At 40.6% G+C, this 19,709-nt stretch overlaps 2 protein-coding genes across 4 annotated transcripts in view; one reads left to right on the top strand and one right to left on the bottom strand.

The window, feature by feature from the left end:
• The window catches only part of TMEM255A (transmembrane protein 255A), a 56,235-nt gene extending 47,776 nt beyond the window's left edge, over window positions 1-8,459 (top strand). For all 3 annotated transcript variants that reach the window (XM_005884669.2, XM_005884668.2, XM_014532119.1), the window contains one exon: window positions 6,081-8,459. In XM_005884669.2, coding sequence (XP_005884731.1) covers window positions 6,081-6,239 — 159 coding nt within the window. In that variant the 3' untranslated portion in view covers window positions 6,240-8,459. The remainder of the gene's footprint in view (window positions 1-6,080) is intronic.
• A 530-nt stretch (window positions 8,460-8,989) lies between these two features.
• ZBTB33 (zinc finger and BTB domain containing 33) lies at window positions 8,990-17,332 on the bottom strand. Its single transcript, XM_005884671.2, has 2 exons — window positions 17,297-17,332; window positions 8,990-13,896 (listed from the first exon to the last, which is right to left on the bottom strand). The coding sequence occupies exon 2, from the start codon at window positions 13,892-13,894 to the stop codon at window positions 11,876-11,878; it is 2,019 nt and encodes a 672-aa protein (XP_005884733.1). The 5' UTR covers window positions 13,895-13,896; window positions 17,297-17,332; the 3' UTR covers window positions 8,990-11,875.
• Window positions 17,333-19,709: the final 2,377 nt, after the last annotated feature.

Raw genomic sequence — 19,709 nt, 5'->3', positions numbered from 1 at the left:
GGGTGGGGAGTGAGGGAGGAGGGTGGGGTGGGAACTGGGTGGATGGGAGCTATAGGAGGGAAAAAGAGGAACAACTAATAATCTGAACAAAAAAGATTTATTTAAAAAGTAAGGGAGGAAGCGCTATCTTAGAGTATGGAGACATCTCTTTCTCTATCATTCCTCATTCAAACACTACTCCAGGGATGAAGGCAAGGACAATGCCACCTATAGGAGGGAAAAAGAGGAACAACTAATAATCTGAACAAAAAAGATTTATTTAAAAAGTAAGATAGGAAGCGCTATCTTAGAGTATGGAGACATCTCTTTCTCTATCATTCCTCATTCAAACACTACTCCAGGGATGAAGGCAAGATTGACAATGCCAGTGGTGACTCAAGCTATTGGTTTCAGTTCAGCTAATATTTACATTGTGTTCCCATGTTCTAGGCACTGTGCTAAGAGCTGTGGATAGAGAAACTGAGGCATAGGCCCTGCATTATGAATGAGACAGTCTCTAGACTTGAGGGAGTGATAGGGGACAGCAGTGAGGACAAAAGTAAATAGACTATTACCAAGAGTGCTATGGAAACCCAAAAACAGGGTACCTAACCCAGCAAAGGGACCCAAATTTATTAAATATGTTTTTATTGATTTTTAGATAGAGAGGGAGGAGAGATAGAAACATTGATGAGAGAGGAACATTGATAGGCTGCCTCCTGCATGCCCCCTACTGGGGATTGTGCCCACAACCTGGGCATGTGCCCTGACAGGGAATCCAACAGGAGACCTCTTGGACCATGGGATGATGCTTAATCCACTGAGCAACACTGGCTGGGCAGGGATCCAAATCTAGCTACCTCACCCAGACCTACACTATGGGCTCATAGCAGGGCCTCCAGGGATTTGAGGAGGCCTCTACTTTTTAATAACAGCTGCTATACATTGAGCACTTACTATGTATCAAGCACTATGCTTAGACGTGTTTTTATATATATCATCTTGCTTAGTCCTTTGATGAAAATACCCTTGTAATTGTCATTTTTAAGATGAGATGACTAAGTCATGGAGAAAGTAAGTGACTACCCCACAGAGATGTTACGTGGAAAGCAAGGGTTTGTATCCAGGTCTGACTTGAGAGATTGGCTTGAGGTTCTTTGGAAAAGCTGTACATTTGAACACAGCACAGATCTTTCCCCCAGTTATTTTTAAGATATTTATATTTCTACTGGTTTAAATTATGGGCTTCCTAATCATGACTCAGAAAGGGTCTCTTATTACATTATTAAATTGCTCAACACTGCAGGGGCTACTGGGACACATACCTCTCTTAGTTCTTTCCCTAGGTTCAAACTGTCTTTTGTATTTTCCTTTTGAAGACTTTATAGTTGTTTGATGGGGATATGAAGGGTATGTTACGTGATTTGCTTCCCTTTAGAACTTAAATGGTATTTTGTTCTAATCTAGTGTTTGAGTTGAGCTTTTTTGTGTTCACTAAGTTCCATTCCCCTATAGTTTCATAGGAGGAAATACCAGTCTTTACCCAAGAAAGCCAAAAGGATGGAGGAACATCTGCTTATGTTCTCAGATAAATAGAAATCAGTCAGGCCCTGACTAGGTAGCTTAGTTGGTTAGAGCATCTTCCCAATATGCCAAAGCTGTGGGTTCAATCCCAGGTCAGAGCACATACAAGAATCAACCAATGAATGCATAAATAAGTGGAACACAAGTCTCTCTCTCTCTCTTTCTCTCTCTCTTATTTAATTAATAAATTTTAAAAAATTTTAAAAAGAAGGCAGTCAACAAAATGTACACTAGCTCTTATAATAAAACCACCAGAAGTGCAGACCTCACCTCCCCACCCCAAAAAAGCCAGAGCTCCCTATGCTCTTCTTGGATTGTAAAAGGGCCCAAGTCATATCAGGAAAACTGACCTTTCTAGACTTTCTTCTGGATGACTTCTCCTTTCTGCTCATTTCCAAATAGGACTATTCTGGTGACTTCTGCTTCCTTTTTACCCTGAAGCTGATAGAAGGAAGAAGAAAGAGATTTATAGGGTTTTGTTTAAAACCCCTCAAAGTCATGCCCTTACTGGGTAGCTGTCCAATTAGGAAGCTTGGGAAACATTTCTTGTGGACAGAAATGAGCAGGCACTTGTTTCTGGTCAGCTGGCCCTGAGGATTCTGTGAGAGTTGAGCTTGGAGAAACAGGATTCTTTCAAACATTGGGCTCCAAGGTGTTCTTGCTTCTAATGCAGCGGTTCTCAACCTGTGGGTCTCGACCCCTTTGGCGGTAGAATGACCCTTTCACAGGGGTCGCCTAAGACCATCCTGCATATCAGATATTTATATTACGATTCATAACAGTAGCAACATTACAGTTATGAAGTAGCAATGAAAATAATTTTATGGTTGGGTCACAACATGAGGAACTGTATTTAAAGGGCCAGAAGGTTGAGAACCACTGTTCTAATGAAATCCACATCCCCGAAGGCAGGAAGGAGATAAACAGACTAACTACCTTTGCCTCCCTGCTCATCACCCCAATACTCACTTCTCTTGCCCCTTGCACTCATTTCCCCATTACCTGTCCTTCAGCTCCAGCCAAGTAGTCCAAAGTCTATCAGGTCAAAAGCATCAGTTTCTACCTCTCCTGGGAAAGTCAACCCAGCGTAACTTTATGTAAACCACTTAAGGATTCCAGCCATACTTCCCGGTCTAGCTGCTGGGCAAGTCCCCCTGCTTTATTCTAACCATGGACTGATCTGTTTCCTGTCCATTTGGTGAATTGCCAAGTTTAGCTTAAAACAAAAGTCTAAGCCTATGAAAACTGTAAGCACCTCTGTTTATGCTCTTTATTTAACCACATGAGGGTACACACTAGATTTCATCTTAGCCATGAAAAAATGACCCATTTTAAACTGGACCCATTTAATGAAAGGTCTGCTTTCCTGGGGGAGGTGGTGTATAGCACAGGTTGCTAAGAGCCTTAGAAAGTGTTGCTGCTGCCGCCACTCAACTTTTTCTCTTTATTTCCCTCCTCCTGCCAAGGTTTTCCTTTATTCTCCTCCTTTCTCAGGTTTCTGACCTCTCCCTTCTTTTTCTTCCTCTTCCTTTTAGCCACTCTTCTCTCAATCTTCCCTGGCTTTTCTTTCTGGGGAAGAAACAGAGGGGGAATGCAAAGACCAGGAGACTCTGGATTTTCCCCTGGGAACACAGCATCTCTTGCTGGTAACCTTTATCACCTGGTCAGTGCCAGGGCTATTTTCTGAGTTACTGCCTCCCAGTACTTCTGAAGAGAGAAGCCCACTGTAACAGAAATGCAGGTTGGTCTTGTAGAGTATGGGTCAGCCATCCTGCAGAGAGGGGGCAGGCAAAGATGCAAGAGAGCTGTGTGTGTCCTGAAAGGGTGGTGGTCCTCTTTTAGTGCCATCAGCCTGTAGGCACCCCAGCCTCTAAGAAGCAGCTTGGGTAGTTTGAGCCGACTAGGCCTAGCAGTAGGCTCTTTAGATGGTTTTCATGCTTTGTGGTGTGCAAGGATTCAAAGCTCTGTTCTTCTGAATTGCCTGTCCCATTAGTAAAGTCGACTCTTAGGCAGGAACCAAACTGCACCAGGCCAGCTCCTCAGCTGCAACAAAGCCAGATCTTTCCCAAGGTGCCTGCCTGTTGCTAGGAAACTATGCACTGGTACTGTGGGCCTTTCCTCCCCACCCCCAACAACTCAAACCCCAAGGGTGTGTGGACTGCAGCCAATGAGCCCTGTAGCTCTGCCAAGAGCCCTTCAATTTTATCCTTAAGACTCCCAGCAGCCTCAAAGGAAGTGAGAATCATTCCACCTCTCCCCCTGCTAATACTTCCCAAACATGAAACTCAGAAGTGAAAACCAAAGGCCGTTGTACCACCCCCTTTTATTATCAAAGTGTACAACTGCCACCCACAGCAGCTGCTGCCCACAGAAGCCTTTGAATGCCTTTCAGGACAGAACTGCCTTTGGCTCCACTGTAGGAAATGAGCCCCTCCCTTTTGTGGCTGGGAACACATGAAAATGGCCTCCTGACTCTACCCATCCTAGAGCTGGATTCAAAGGACAGAGTTCCACACCCCCAGCAGAGATCTGGTTCCTGGTGGGGTTTTGCTCTCCTCTTTGGTTAAGACAGTGTTATCAGTTGAAGAAAGCAGCAGAAGAGGAAGGAGGGAGAGAAGGAGAAAGAGTTCTGGGGCACAGAGTAAAAAACTAGGGAATCACCATACTGATACATATTCCCTTGGAGGGAGGGAAAAATTGAGATTTTAGAAAGGAATCTGGCTTGAATCCATTGCCTCAAGTTGTTTTGCCTTGAACAGCTTTGCAGGTTGTATGAACCTGTCAATCTTTCATTCAAGATGAAATAATGGGTGGGGTGGGAGAGGAAGGGGGAAGATTGCAGCTACAATTTCTTCTCAGCCCTAACATTAGGTGGTAAGGGACAGATATTTCAGTGTCTCGAGTAAAGCCTAGAAACCTGGGCAGTGGTCAGGACTGAGGATGAGGAGAGTCAGCCAGCTGGTCTCAGGCTGACTCTAGATTGTTCCAGGCCTGGAAAAAATACATGATCTACTCAGACTCTGGCAAGCTGAACAAAGTAAGGGTGCGACCTCTCCAAACAGTACTTGAACTCTTGAGAAATTTTGGTGTAAGTGGGTTTTTAAAAAAAGTATACCAACTCCTCCTAGAGTTGAGACCATTCTCCAGCCCTGTTTGTTAGCTTATGTTTGCTCTTCTGGAGAGCCTAAAACTGACCTCTTGCCTCTTGCCATCCCTCCAGCCTCCTCCAGCCTTCAGGTCTCAGCCATGCTCCACCATTGGAGCAAAGCAATGATCCCCATGAGATGTGACCATATTCTTTGAAAATAGGTATCATTTAAAAAAAAAAATGCCAAGTTCATCTTACATACTCCTGAAGTTATAGTCACTCATTCAATATTTATTGAGTACCTACTACTTGCCAAGCTCTGTTCTGAGCTCTGGAGGATACAGCAATGAACAAAACAGGCCAACTCTTTTAGAGCAGAAAAATCATTAGGGTCCAGGGAAAGAGAAGGGGCAAATGACTCCTAACATGCCAATTCATTTGGTATTTCTTAAATCCAAATCTGCTCCCTTTTCAAAGACCACCAGTTAGACAACACAAAGTAAAATGGAATCCTCAGTCTCTCTGCAACTTTACATATTGCTCCACCCTTTTTTAAAAAATTCTTTATTCGTTAAGGTATTACAAATGTGTCCTTATCCCCCCCATTAACCCCCGCTCCACCCTCTTATTCATGCCTTTGTTCTTTTCTCTCCCACCTACCCTGTTCTTGAGGGGGTGGGCCACAGTTAAGATGAAATTGAAGTTGGACTTAGATTAAGACTCCAGATCCAGCCCTGGCCAGGTGGTTCAGTTGGTTGAAGCATCATCCCATACACCAAACGGTTGCGGGTTCAATTCCCAGTCAGGGCACATACCTGAGTTGTGGGTTTGATCCCTGGTCAGGGTGCATACGGGAGGCAACAGATCAATGTTTCTCTCATATCAATGTTTCTCTCTCTCCCTTTCCCTCTAAAAATCAATAAAACATATCCATGGTTGAGGATTTAAAAAAACACACACAAGACTACAGATCCAAGAAAGCCATTTAACCTCTCTGACCTTAGTTTTTGTTGGTTTGTTTATGAGATGGGCTCTGTGATATATTCTTGTAGCAAAGACTTCCCCATGTATTAGTGACTTAACATCAAATATTCTTAAGGCCCAAACTACCTTTTTGAAGACTAGTTGGGATGCTATTGCCATAGCTCAGAGAGAGGTACTGAAGGCTTGAGTTATAAACATGGAAAAGGGGTTCAACGAGAGAGGTAGAAGGAGTCCAAGATATCTCTGCATGAGCTTCACAGCTTGAGTGACCAAGAGAAAGTGAGACCAGCCCAGTTTCATCCCCCTCATTAACTTTGTGGTTTTAGCTCTTTGTTGTTCCAAACAGAAACAAACTTGGTCTACATTTCATTTTTAAATAACAACTGACTTTGGGGAATTACAACCTCACTGCCCAAACTGATGTTGTTTTATTTTCATTACACAGCATTCTGGTATCTTTCCACCCTCGCCTCCCTCTGGACTTTCTGATGAGCCCCAGTCTGCCTCTCCTTCACCCAGCTACATGTGGTCCTCCAGTGCACCACCCCGTTACTCTCCACCCTACTACCCGCCTTTTGAAAAGCCACCACCTTACAGCCCCTAAAGAGGAATGTCCGCTGGCTATTGGGATTATTGTGGCTTTTGTATTTCTGCTTTAGTGGAAGTGTATAGGGGACACAATTTCAAGTGTGATTCTTATGCATAGTTTCAAGTTTTACAACAGCTGCCAGGCTAGGGAAAGATAGGAATAAAGTTTATTTGTTATCAGTGCTGAGCAGGGGTGGCTAGGCTGAACCCAGGACTTCCATGAAGAACAGTACACATGCTCTAAGCAAGGCTGGGGAGCCAGCCCAGCAAGAAGCTTGTCATGTTTGGACCTGTATTACAGGCTCTGCCTCTGTATTCAGCTAAAGTGTGGTTGTCATCTGTTTCATTTTGTGTAAATGGAGTGTTGTCCTCAAGTCCTTGGCAGATTGCCACCCTAGTACCTCGGCTGATGTACCTGGCTTATAGGCCCTATCTTTCCCTACTACTAAAGTCAGTTCCTAAGGAAAATTTCCCAGATGATGGGGCTACACAGTAGTTCCAATGCAGAGAGTTCTGACTAGGACTTAGTTTACTTGTGTCTGGATGTTGTAAAAAGCTGCCCATAACTTTTCCTTCTCTATGAGTATTATAAAAATGGCTGTCGTGATCATTCAGCTCAGCTTTTGTTGTTGGTACCTCCCAAAGGGAAAAGTGCAATATCCATTCAAGTAGTGGGAAACAGGGTTGATTGTTCTGGAAGCACTGAAATACAGAGAGCAACATGTGAGTTGTTTTAAGGAGATCTGTTATACATCTGATAACTTAGGAGACAGTGGTTCTACTACATGTTGCAGTATCACAAAAAACTTTTGCTACAGATATAAATCTTATGGTTAAATTCAGAATTAAAATGCTAGATTAGGATCTTGGTTCATGACATGAATTGTTACTAATCTTTGTGACTATTTAATCTTCAAATATTGTGCTTCAACCCTAGCAAACCGCACGTATCCTGCACTCTACCCCAAAAGATCATCTGTGTTTTAATGCCACCGCTCTTATTGGTCCCGTTTCTGTTGAGACCAATTATGACAGTGTTCAAGATTATGAAAGTGTTACAATGCTGCTTTAAATCTGCAAAACCTCAAATGTAGCCAACTTGACAAATTATTGTGTTATTGTTGATTAAAAATCCATCTGGCACATTGTCGTAGGTATTTATGCAGTTCTTTTGATTAGGCATAGCTTTAAACCATCAACCTGATGGATTTAACACTTTGGCACTCATGCCTTCACTTCAAAATGAACACTTTCATTGCAATCTCATGTTAACCTGAGGATTGATTTTAAAAAAAAGATCGATAACCCTAGACTTGTATCATGTAAAAATACAGGGGCTATAGGAGGGTACCTAATTAGACAGTTCTGCAAACAGAACATACTGGAAAATTTTCCAGCCAATTTAGCTACCTCCTGACTTGATGGATTAGAGTTAGCAGGCAAATGCTGGTGCTCCCATCTACCTTGCAGACACCCAGCCATCAAGAATTATCAAGGCACAACAAGTGCACTCACTGTTCACAGTAAATGTTTGCAAGACATTCAGTTTAATTTTCAGCACCATGAACGATGTCTCATCCAAATTTCAAATCTGAAAAACTATAATCTTTTTGTGTTATATAAAATTACTATTATTTTCTATAGTTCTGAGCACATTAAAATTCTATTGGATTTCAAAAGGGACTAATAACCAATTGACTTACAAGTATCAACTTGTAATATTCAATTAAATATTTTGCTGTTTACACTTTACCTTTTGCTTTAGTGAATCTGTATCTAATTTTTTAAAGGCACCATTACACAGTATATCCTACATTTATCACATTTCTTAAAGTGTTAAAATTCTGACTCATTTCTATGTATTTTTCTTACTTTACAAAATAACTTGAAACAGTAGATTTTGTAACACTTAATTTGAGCAGCTTCTTTTTTATTACATCAAATTACATGAAGTGTATGTTACCTTAGAAAAATTAATATTTGCTGCTTTACTATTTTGCAAAACATTTGCTGTAATGAAGGAATTTGTATTTCCAATATGTACCTTGACTGCATTTTGTAATCTTTACTGCTTTATTCCTAATTCTGCTTTAAAGTATTGAACTGGGCATGAAATATTAAAATATTAACCCAGAACCTATAAACTGGATGTTGCTTAAAATCTTTATCACTGCCATGTTGGAAATCCAGACTGCTTTTGTGATGTTTCAAATTAATAAAATTATCCTCCTCCTTATCCACTTACATACGTCTTCATGGAAACTACAAAGGTTGTCACAAATGTTCTAAAGCAGTGACTTTCAACCCGTGTGCCACAAGAATTTTTAAAACACGCAGTACCTATTTAGTCAGGGACACGGACCTCTTTTCCCTTAGATTGTCAAATAAAAAAAACTGACAACAGCTAACACACTACCTGTCCAGTGTGAATGAACCAAAATTATGCCTATTTTTTGTTATATTGGCAAAAAAATATATGTTTTTTGGTGTGGCACAGAATTTTAGTAATTAGTTTATGTGTGGCATGAGATGAAAAAGGCTGAAAATTGTTGCTCTAAAGTGACAGACAGCAGCCGACTCACTTTTGAGTATCAGGGTTCAGGATACATTGGGCATGCAAATAACCAACATACAAAACCTAATGAAGAATTCTGCCTTGCTATCATCAGATAAATAGCTCCAATCTCCTGCTACAAAAAATTGAAAAAACAACAGAATATAAAGGTCTATATAACTTCTGACAGATAGTCTTGTAAAAAAATGCACTCAAAAATCACAAAACATTTTATTTTTGCCATATGAATCTCTACGAACTAATATCAGGTAACAGTTGAAATGTAGAACTTAAAAGTCATGATAGGGAAGATTGTACAAGTATGAATATTACAGCATTAGGTGAAAATGAACAAGGTTTCATATGATTGACAGAGGTGAGGAAGCCAGTGCTATTGAATAGCAATTAATTTTTTAGAATATGCATGCCTTGACCATACAAAATACCTTGGGTCATTTTTACCATTTGTTTTATCTTTTTTGGTACAATAGGAAACAATGCAGCATTAATTCCTCATAGTAGTTGCATATGGGGAATAATTACCACCAAAATGATAATGATCATTTAAACATCTTCACTTAGTTTGAGCAGTTCACTTTCTGTCATCTTAACAAATTGCTATTTCAAATAGTTCCTATCTAGAATATTTATGGGTAATTTATCACAGAACCAAATTTGATGCAAACTTGAAAGAAAAAGTGAAGTTCAATAGCCAGAAAACTAAGGATAAAATAAGAAAACCCACGATAAGTTTTATACAGTGTCTTGCTGCAGATTTCCAACCTAATAAATACTGGGAGTAAAGGGTGTTAACCCTTTACTAGAATATTCCACATGGAATTCCAAACTTTAAATAAACGTCTAGAAAAACTGAAGACCCTGATATACATGCAAGTAAGAGTCTTCTGGCAAAAATACCATTTAATTTTCTGGTTTTCCTCCTCCCCCCAAACTCCGGAAGATACCTTGGTAGGCACAGTCTAAATCTCAAGACTCAGAATTTACATAAAGCACAGCAGAAGCAAAAAATAATATCCATATTACTCAGAATGGATAGTGTTCCATTATAGAATTCCTGGTTTGACATAATAGCCCGTAGGAAATACCAAGTTTTATGATGACAAACTAATTTACCTAGCACTTAAGTCTAAAAAGTCTGGAAGCCCTGCTGGCATCAGTATCACTCACACTTGTAGAGTAATTATGTCTAACTGGTGAAATAGCATTAATGAAACTCAAATTTCCACTGAAAATATTTCAGAATGCACCTATAGCCAAAGAGTAATGCTATCAACATCTATACAGAAAGGAAACAGATATTGTGAATCCAGAGATTGCCGAGTCTTGAGTTATAAGGTAATTTAAAATTTTCCAAGGATTAGTTTACAAAATGGTTTTTGACAGTATAGACTCACAGAACAGAAAACAGATGTACATCATTCTAAGCCTCAATAAGCAACAGGTTATTTTTCTTTCTCCTTGTATTATTGCAAATACTGATGCCTGATACCCTCAGCTACCAACTTTAGAAACACTGAAACCATTATCTTCAAATCTAGTTTACCATCGGAAGAATGATGTATACATGAGAAATTACGATTAAAGCTTTAAGTTTGAAGTCAAGAAATAGACTATTTTTAAAAATACATTGTTAAGGAGAAAGAAAATATCTATGTTGAATTAAGAAATACTTAAGCAAAGTTACACATGACTAATAACTATGCACAACAATCTTCTTTAGTATCAAAATTTTTTCTTTGCAAAGTCATTTACAGAAGAAGTTCAACAAGTTAATCTTGTTATAAATGCTAGGCTATATTTTCCAACCTTCTTTTTAGTTCTAGCACTTCAATAAGTTTTGACTTTATTTTCTAAATGTTTAAAAATGTGTCATTTAAAAAGGAAAAAAGGTGGTATTTACTGGTCTCAAGATAAATGGGGATCAACAAGCCTATATTACATTCCATTTATAGTTTCTGATTGCTATAACATTGCAGCAATTTGCAGATGGAATGGAACTTATTTTCGAAAGGGTAAAAACGTAAAAGGTCCTGCTGATAAGTACTAGATCACTGATTCAGCTATTTCAAATGAAAACTTCCTATTAGAGATTCTAAGTAATATGAATATTGAAAAATATATGCCAGTAGCCTCCTACCCAAAATATGTAGGAGTCTCATTTCTGGAACCTATCATGTATAAAGATTTATACAGAATTAAAGATTTATTTTGGTGGCTTACAGATTCAAAATTTGAAAATTTTCATGGGACTATTTTTAACCATAATGAACAAAAAGGCAATATCCAATCACTCCCACTCTGCCTCTAACATGTAAGAGCAAAAATTCAAAAAATAATGCAACAGAACTTTTCATCTCCTCCTGTCTGCATTACTGAGATTAGTATTTTTTACCACAGAGACCACATAGCAAAGATATATATACACTAGTCCCAGCCACCAAAGTCTTTTCCACACTATGGCAATAAAAGCAAGATTTAAATCTAATGAACTAAACTAATTCTTCTGATGAGACTTGACTGCATGGCCATTTTCATGGAAGGAGGCAGGAGGTTGCTATCCATTTGGACTAGCAGAACACACAACCACGCGGAACCTTGTTTCAAAAATTTCCAGAACAACTTCAGAAGTTCTTGTTTACTTTTTATGCCATATACAAACACAACACACATTTATAGTCTCAATATTAAGAAAATTGAGGATTGAGCAGTAAAGTGCTAACATAGAAGGGGAAAGTTTAAGATATACTAGGATATGCTAATAACTCCAGTTATTTTCAAAAAACATTCAGACTGCTTTAAATTCTATTCTGGAAACTATCTCTCCAAGCTTTATTTGCCCCTTTTAAATGAGCTGACAGCTATCTATATAAACAGATACTTGGGGGTGGGACTTCTCAATCTCTACAAACTTTCAGAATAATTTGCTTCTAAAAATTAACAAATAATAAAAATTAACAAATAATCCAGCTAAACTACCTTCAGATGACGTGTCACATAAAATTTCTTAATTTGTTTTATAGGTCTTCTGAAAGCCCTGCCCCTTAATCCAAACCAAAACTTTGATATTTCAAAGGAGTTCAGTAAGATTCTGGTATTATAAATTCAAACTCAGTACTGCCATCTGTTACATTCTGTTTAAAAATTGAATCATTTTCCTGCTGAATAAAAATATCTTCCCAGGTCATTGGCTTGTTCTGAGGAGTGGATGTGGTCCCTACTGGAGGTTCTTTCCCAGTATCAACCTTATACCCAATACCATCATCCTTCATTACAGGCACAGTGCCTGACCTATCAGAAAGGTACGCATATTGTCTGATCTGTAAAGACCTGCATGGATGTAAACGATAAAGCTTTGAGTCTCCAGAAGGATCTTGACTATGAACTGACTTTATGTGTGAAGACATAAATTGATAGTTGATGAAAGATTTGCCACAAGCCAAACATTGATATCTTCGCTCTCCTGTGTGATGAATTTCATGCTTTGTGCGATATTCTGCAAGAGGAAATACCTTCTCACAGTAACGGCAAGGATACTTCTTTTCCCAAGAATGAATGTTAAAATGTCTCCGCAAGCTTGTCAGACAGACATATGACCTTTTGCATACAATACAGATATAATAGACCCTTCCATCTACTATTAACTCATAGTGATCATCATATTTTACTTTCATACGTTTGTTGGCTGGCTCACTGCTAATTGTTTTTGGTATCTCATTCTCAAGTCTGGCCTCCCCTTCATCAGGGTCATCTTTGACAGGGATCACTATGTCATAAATATTTTCACCAATATTTGCATAAACCTTGCCAACAGCTGACAAGCCTTCAATTTCAGTAGCTGTATCTAAAGTAATGATCTTCTGACCCTCCATTAGATGTTTTGAGTCTAAACCTGGATCATTAGTGTTTCTAGTAATTATATCTGAAACTTTTAAAGAATTGGAAAGTGGCTCTTGCAGAAGTGTAGGGATCTGCATCTTCTGTACCAGTGATCCATCAAAAGTGGTATTTTTGGGAGTATCAGCCTGTGGGACCAAAGATGTATTACTGACAGCCGAATCTGGACTGGAGCTAATAGTGTCGTCATCATCATCTATAATTTCCTCCTCCTCGTCGTCATTGGCCTTGTTTCCTTTCAAAACAGTACTGTTTGGTGTCTGCTGATTCTGCACAAGTAAATTGATTGAAGGAGGCATATGATTTGGAAGTGAAGGACTGACATTTGGTGGCGTAGTATGTGGTGCCTGATTTAACAAAATGATGTTAGGAGTCAGATGTGTCTGGGTGGAAGATACCAGCACTTTTTCGCTTCCTTGTGTTTGGCTCAGAGTTGCCTGGTTCACAGGAGTAGGAAGTTTCTGAGGAGGTGTGTTATTTGTTAAAGCAGGGGAGTTATTGCTAGCACAAGGTGCAACATCTGAAATAGCAACAGAGCCTGAGTTAGGCGGGGCCTGTGCCACTGCACTGGTACTTGGCAAAGTCTCCTTTGCAGGCAGAATCTCAGAGCAGAAAATAACGTCGTCATCATCATCATCTGAATCAGTAACAATAATCTTTTTTGTCTCATAATCTTCAGCAGATAAGGAAAAAGACTCTGTTATAATAGGCATTATAGTTGCCCCATTATCTTGGGTTTCGTCTTTTGATTTTTGTACTTCAAGGTTTTTGTCACTAGAACCAGGAGGTAAGGTTTCTGAATTACCATCCTGAGCTGTACGTGAGATGCTTTTAACCTGTGACAATGGGACACCAAGCTCTGCTATAAACTTAACTCCTAACAACTGCCCTGATTTAATTAACTCGTCAAGTAAATCTGATCTAACTCGAACAATTTTAGAACTGTAGATATAATTGAGAATTTCTGCAAAGATCTCTGCTCTTAGAAAGCTTAGTTCAACAACTTGCCCAGCAACTGAGAAGAGCTGATGGAAGTAAGTACTAGAAGCAGAAAGAATATTCCTGTGGGCCCGGAATTTTCGGTCTTCCACAATAACGGTAACATCACAGAAGAGTCCATGTCCACGTTGCTCATTCAAGGAGTTCAGCAGACTGCCAGAGTATTGAATGTCTGTAGCAGAAATCAGTTTTCTACTCTCCATGCCTATTAGAGAAAGGGAGAAGGTAGGGGTGAAAGAATATTAGGAAAGAAAAGCAAAAGTATTTTACCATTCAGAATTTTAGCTACAACATCATTAAATAATTTGTTCAAGTTTTAACTGAAGTTTGGCATAACTTTTTGGCTTTTATATAAATTGTTCATATGGGTTGGGCTTTGGACCATGTGTCAAATCTCATGACTTCCCCCTGAGAAGAGACAAGCAAGTTTTAAACTGATCTACAGATGTGAACAGTAATCTCTTCCTTTGCATCTCAAATACATGCATCACCACTAAGCAATGTTTAAAGATTAGAATTAATTTTCTTAGTTCCAATTTTGTTTTCTCCTCAAGAAGAGTTAAGAATTAAGTTTTAGCTGTCTTAAAACTTTTTAAAGAAAAATCTTCATCATGAACACAAAAGTTATTTCACCTGTAAATGAATGATTTAAATGTCAGAAAAGTTTGTGGCCCACTGGCCACAAGTTTGATATGCTTGGTGTATACAAAACTGAGTATGAAATATATACTCTTCCTAAATTTTAACTTATCTTTAAGAACATATTAAAAAAAATACTCCCTGCAGCCAATCACTAAATCAGCATTTATAAGCACTGACAATTATTTCCTCTAAATATCCCATTATTCTTCTATTCTTATTTAAATTGTGATGCCTCATTAGGATAAACCAGTAAACACCTTTCTTATCCTTTCCTTTCTTCATTCCCTTCCTCCTTCCCCTCACCTCTCTTACAATCTCCAGAGGTGGAATATTAAAGAGTGCCAAATGAAGTCAACAGATGCTACCATAAAAAGTAAGATAAAGGAAAAGAAAAGTTTACCATTTTTTAATGCCTATTTGCACGAAAACATTTTGTTAGTAAAGAACTATGTACATTGGTATGAGAACATTCTCGCATCAAATGAGTTAGTGAAAATGAAAATAAGCTTATTGGAACAGTGCAGATATTGCTCTAGAAAAAATGGGGGGATGTCAGTAAATAACATTTTTGCACTTCTTAATAGATATTCCCAGTCACAATGATCCTGAGTTGTTAAAATACATAGGGTGTCCCCCCAAAATGTATATACACACTTTGAATAATTATAAAGGCAATGTTTATTAAAATACATTTCATTTCCAAAATTGAACTATCAGCTGTTAAATTATATATACATATTTCAGGGACACCCTATCCTATCCTATATAATAAAACTATATACATAAAAGCCAAGTGACCAGAATGACTGGAATGACCAGTCGCTATTTGTGCACTGGGCCAACCAGCCCGATCAGGGGCGGGGCAGGCCAGCCAACTTCCCACAGCCCCTCCCCCCAGCCAACCCCACCCCTGATTGCCCCCCCCATGAATGGGGGCAGGGTTGGCAGGCCAACCTCCCGTGGCCCCTCCCCCTGACCAGCCCCGATCAGGGCGGGCCGGCTGGAACCCACCTATGCACGAATTCGTGCACTAAGCCTCTAGTCCTATATAATAAAAGGCTAATATGCAAATCGACCAAATAGTGGAACAACCGGTTGCTATGATGCGCACTGACCACCAGGGGGCAGATGCTCAATGCTCTCCCACATGGGGGAGCGCCACTCAGCCAGAAGCCGGCTCAAGGCTGGCGAGCAAAGTGGCGGTGGCAGGAGCCTCTCCCGCCTCCGTGCCAGTTGGACATCCCCCAAGGGCTCCCGGACTACGAGAAGATGCAGGCAGGGCTGAGGGCCCCCCCATCCAGTGCACGAATCTCGTGCATCGGGCCTCTAGTATCTATAATTATAAAAGTGTAATATGCTAATTAGATCGGACATCCTTCCTGACGACCTTTTGGATGAAGCCGGGGCTATGAGGGAAGCCTGGGTCCCGGGTGCCAGAGGGCAGCCGGGGGAAGGCAGGCCTATTCTTGCACGAATTTTGTGCATCGGGCCTCTAGTATAAATGTATATAAATTAGCTGATAAGTACTTTTGGTAAAGAAATACTTTTATTGCTAATATTTCCCTTTAGAATTACCAAAATAGTACCATTGTTGCAGTGCTTAAGTTATATATAGGGTGTCCCAAAAGATGTATACACACACTTTGAATAATTATAAAGGCAGTGTTTATTAAAATGCATTTCATTTTCAAAATTGAGCTAGCAGCTGTTAAAATGTGTATACATTTTTTGGGACACCCTGGACACATGGAAGGCAGAGGCATTTCAAATATCTTCTCAATATTTCAAAATTATAGCTTATAAAAAGTGAAGAGTCTAGAGATCAAGGACTTAAATCATCATCAGTAACAAGGCATTGCTTGTTAACAGTACCAAGGAATTCCAGGTTAGGCATTCATCAGAAAGGGTGACCTTTGGACAGCGAGCCAGCAACCAGGGCTTCAGAAATATGGGGATTTCGAAAGAAGTCACTTTTCAGTGGATAGATGGGTTTTCTGAATAGGATCCCACAATTTTTGTCATTTGCAAATGTTCTTTTTTTCCAATGGAGGAATGCGTGAAGTGGACATGTTCCGATGACACTGGGACTTGGTTTCATTTTGTTTAGGTTTCCCCTCCTCCCCGTTAGGGTGGGCCCAGGAACAGCACACATCGGTCTGATTTGTGACCTGACTGTGGAAAAGCCATTCCGCACCACTGGGAGAGAAATCCTTGACTGGGGGGGGGTGCGGGGGAGGGGCAAGTGATGGTGGAAAAGCGAGAAACGACATCCGCTGCAAGGGAGTGAAACAAACCGACACGCGGCTCCCAACAGCAGCTGAACCCCATCTTCCTTCCTCCACCCCACCCCCCCTTCTCCATTTGCACCCGGCCGGCTGCAACCAAGGTTTTTAACCCCCTTTCACGCAAAAGGGCAGCGTCTCGCAAACACAGGCAGAGGTAGGAGCAGCACAGTGAAAGCGGGGGTAATAAGGCTAGCTGGGGAAAGTAGAAGGTGGCGAAGAGGAAGGTGGGGGTGCTGGGAGGGGATAAGGCCGAGCAGGCGGCATTGTTATGCCCCGGGAGGAGGACAGAAGGGGAGGATGGGCCCGGCAGAAAGGCTCTAAAACAAAGTAGGGACAAGGAGCAGAAAAAGAGGCACAAAAAGGCAGGTTATGGTGCAAGGAAAACGCCAAGTGGGCCTCTGCGGAAGGCTTCCCACGCTCCGGGCCTACCCGGGGCTTCTGCAAAGATCTCTGCTCTTAGAAAGCTTAGTTCAACAACTTGCCCAGCAACTGAGAAGAGCTGATGGAAGTAAGTACTAGAAGCAGAAAGAATATTCCTGTGGGCCCGGAATTTTCGGTCTTCCACAATAACGGTAACATCACAGAAGAGTCCATGTCCACGTTGCTCATTCAAGGAGTTCAGCAGACTGCCAGAGTACTGAATGTCTATAGCAGAAATCAGTTTTCTACTCTCCATGCCTGCTTTTCCGCGTCGCCGCTTCTCCTCCTCAGGCCGCGCCGAAGGGTGGGAGTTCTCCAACAGCAAGAGGCCGGACTCCCGTGGTGATTCGGCTCCTCCTTTAAACGTCTCTCCAGTCTTGGGCCACGTCAACGCGGCTACCGCCTCCTGCCGCCACCGCTGCAACCGCTGCCCCACGTCCACCGACAGAGGGCACAGCGCGTGGGCGAAGCGCTGGAATCGAAGGCGCCTTCCACCTCCGAGCGCACTCGGTTCTTTCCGGAACGGCCCCGGCTGCAGGCGGGCCGCTCTGGCGCCTCTCTCTCAGTCTTCGGCTCCTTCCGTAAGGGGGCAGAGGAAGCCTGGGAAGCCCTTGGAATGTTCGGCCCTTTCCGGAGGGCGAAAGGGTGGGAAAAAGGAAAGGGAAAGATAGGGCAATGTAGTCATGAGGAGCCTTAGGGATGCAAGGGAAGCTAGACGCTTTCATCTAAATTCAGTTTAAGCATCTAGGGCGTAAAAACTTTGAGAGGCTATCTGGGTTTCATTTCTTCAGCAAGTTTGGAACTGCTCTATTAGCCTGTTTCTTAGATGATAAACCACCTTGAAATATAATCTGAATAAATAAAATCAAATAGATTTCATCAACTTATGATAATTCAAGTTGTAGGATAATAACTACATTACAGTAACTATTTTTAAGAAATAAATCTAGTGTCTGGTCAAGTACTAGCTTCTTAATTGACTACTAAATGATGCAATGCAGTACTTGTAATTCCTTCATTTCAACTGTTGTTTACTGACCACCTTGTTTGATCTGTACCAAATCTTATGCTAGGTTCTGTAGAATACAAACATGAATAAGCCAAGTCTCTACCTTTTCAAAGAGCTAAGTAGATAGATACCTGAACACGGACCAAAGTGTTTGTACAAGGTATAGAATACAGAGAAGGGAATAGTATATTGAATGCTAACATTCGAGCTGTACCTTGAATGATGAATAATATTAACACTTGCATTATTTATTATTTTTATTTACATAGCATTTCCTACTCAGAGGGCTTTAGTGTCAGTTGCATAGTAGGTGTTCAGTAATTGTTTAATGAATGAATGAGTTGTGGTAATTTCTTTTAAATCCTCACCCGAGGATATTTTTCCATTGGTTTTTAAAGAGAGTGGGAGGGGGAGACACAGAGAGAGAAACATTGATGTGAGAGCGATACATCAATTGGTTGGTTGCCTCCTGCACACACCTCGACCAGGGCCCTGGGCCAGGGAGGAGCCTGCAACCAAGATACATGCCCTTGACTGGAGTCGAACCCAGGGGGGACCCTTCAGTCAGCAGGTGATGCTCTATCCACTGAGCCAAACTGGCTATGGATAGTTATAATTTTTTTTAAATCCTCTCATAATACACTTCCAACTGAGTACCATGATGAATGAAGCAACAGGACTGATGGTGTTTGGAGAGCAAAATATTTCCCTTTAGGTTGGTTAATGATCATATTCAACTAAGGAACCAAAATAGTAGTTTTTTTTCTTTGACAATGAAAGGACTCATGGGTATAATTTTCTTTTAAAAAATATGTATAGGATAGTATTGCATCTGTTTCCAAAAACTTGAATTTGCACCTATTTACCTTTCAGTCGGAATCTCTGTGCTTCTTTCCTACAAACCTTACTGAAAATATTCATCAGGATAAAACAGATCTAACTATATCTAATTTTCTTCAACATGAAATCAGACAAGGATATCACCATCTATCCATCCCCAATCTATTCTATATTCTCTTCAATAAAGTAAAGCCACATAGTAAAGCATTAAAATAGTGTGATACAGTTGTATTTTCACATGGAAATAAGAAAGTCACATGAAATTACTCGATTACTTCTCCAAGATGTTATATTGTGGGAAAACAAACTATGTGGGATTTATTACATCACTAGAGGCCTGGTGCACAGATTCATGCACCGGTAGGGTCTCTCAGCCTGGCCTGTGGGGATCGGGTTGAAACCAGCAGTCCGACATCCCCCGAGGGGTCCTGGATTGTGAGAGGGCACAGGCCAGGCTGAGGGACCCCACTGGTGCACAAATCTGTGCACCGGGCCTCTAGTATGCATGTAAGATCTTTGGTTAATTTCTTCCTGCCCTCCCCTCTCACCCCTTCCCTCTGAGATTCATCAGTCTGTTCCATGTTTCCATGCCTGTGCATTGAGCGTCTGCGCCTGGTGGTCAGTGTGCATTATAGCTAGCGGTCAAATGGTCAAACGGTCAGACACTTAGCATATTAGCCTTTTATATATATAGACTGGTTTTGTTAAACTAGGATTTAAAATTATGAAAGTTTCATTGTTTAATATAAATACATTTCATGGGAAGTAGGAGTGTGTTGTTATAAAAGAAACTAAAACAGATGGTAGTATTTGCCTGGCAAT

Source organism: Myotis brandtii, unplaced genomic scaffold (assembly GCF_000412655.1).
Source record: "Myotis brandtii unplaced genomic scaffold, ASM41265v1 scaffold846, whole genome shotgun sequence".
Lineage (NCBI taxonomy): Eukaryota > Metazoa > Chordata > Mammalia > Chiroptera > Vespertilionidae > Myotis > Myotis brandtii.
The sequence above is the reverse complement of the archived record's forward strand: the minus strand, read 5'-3'. Positions and strand labels throughout refer to the sequence as shown.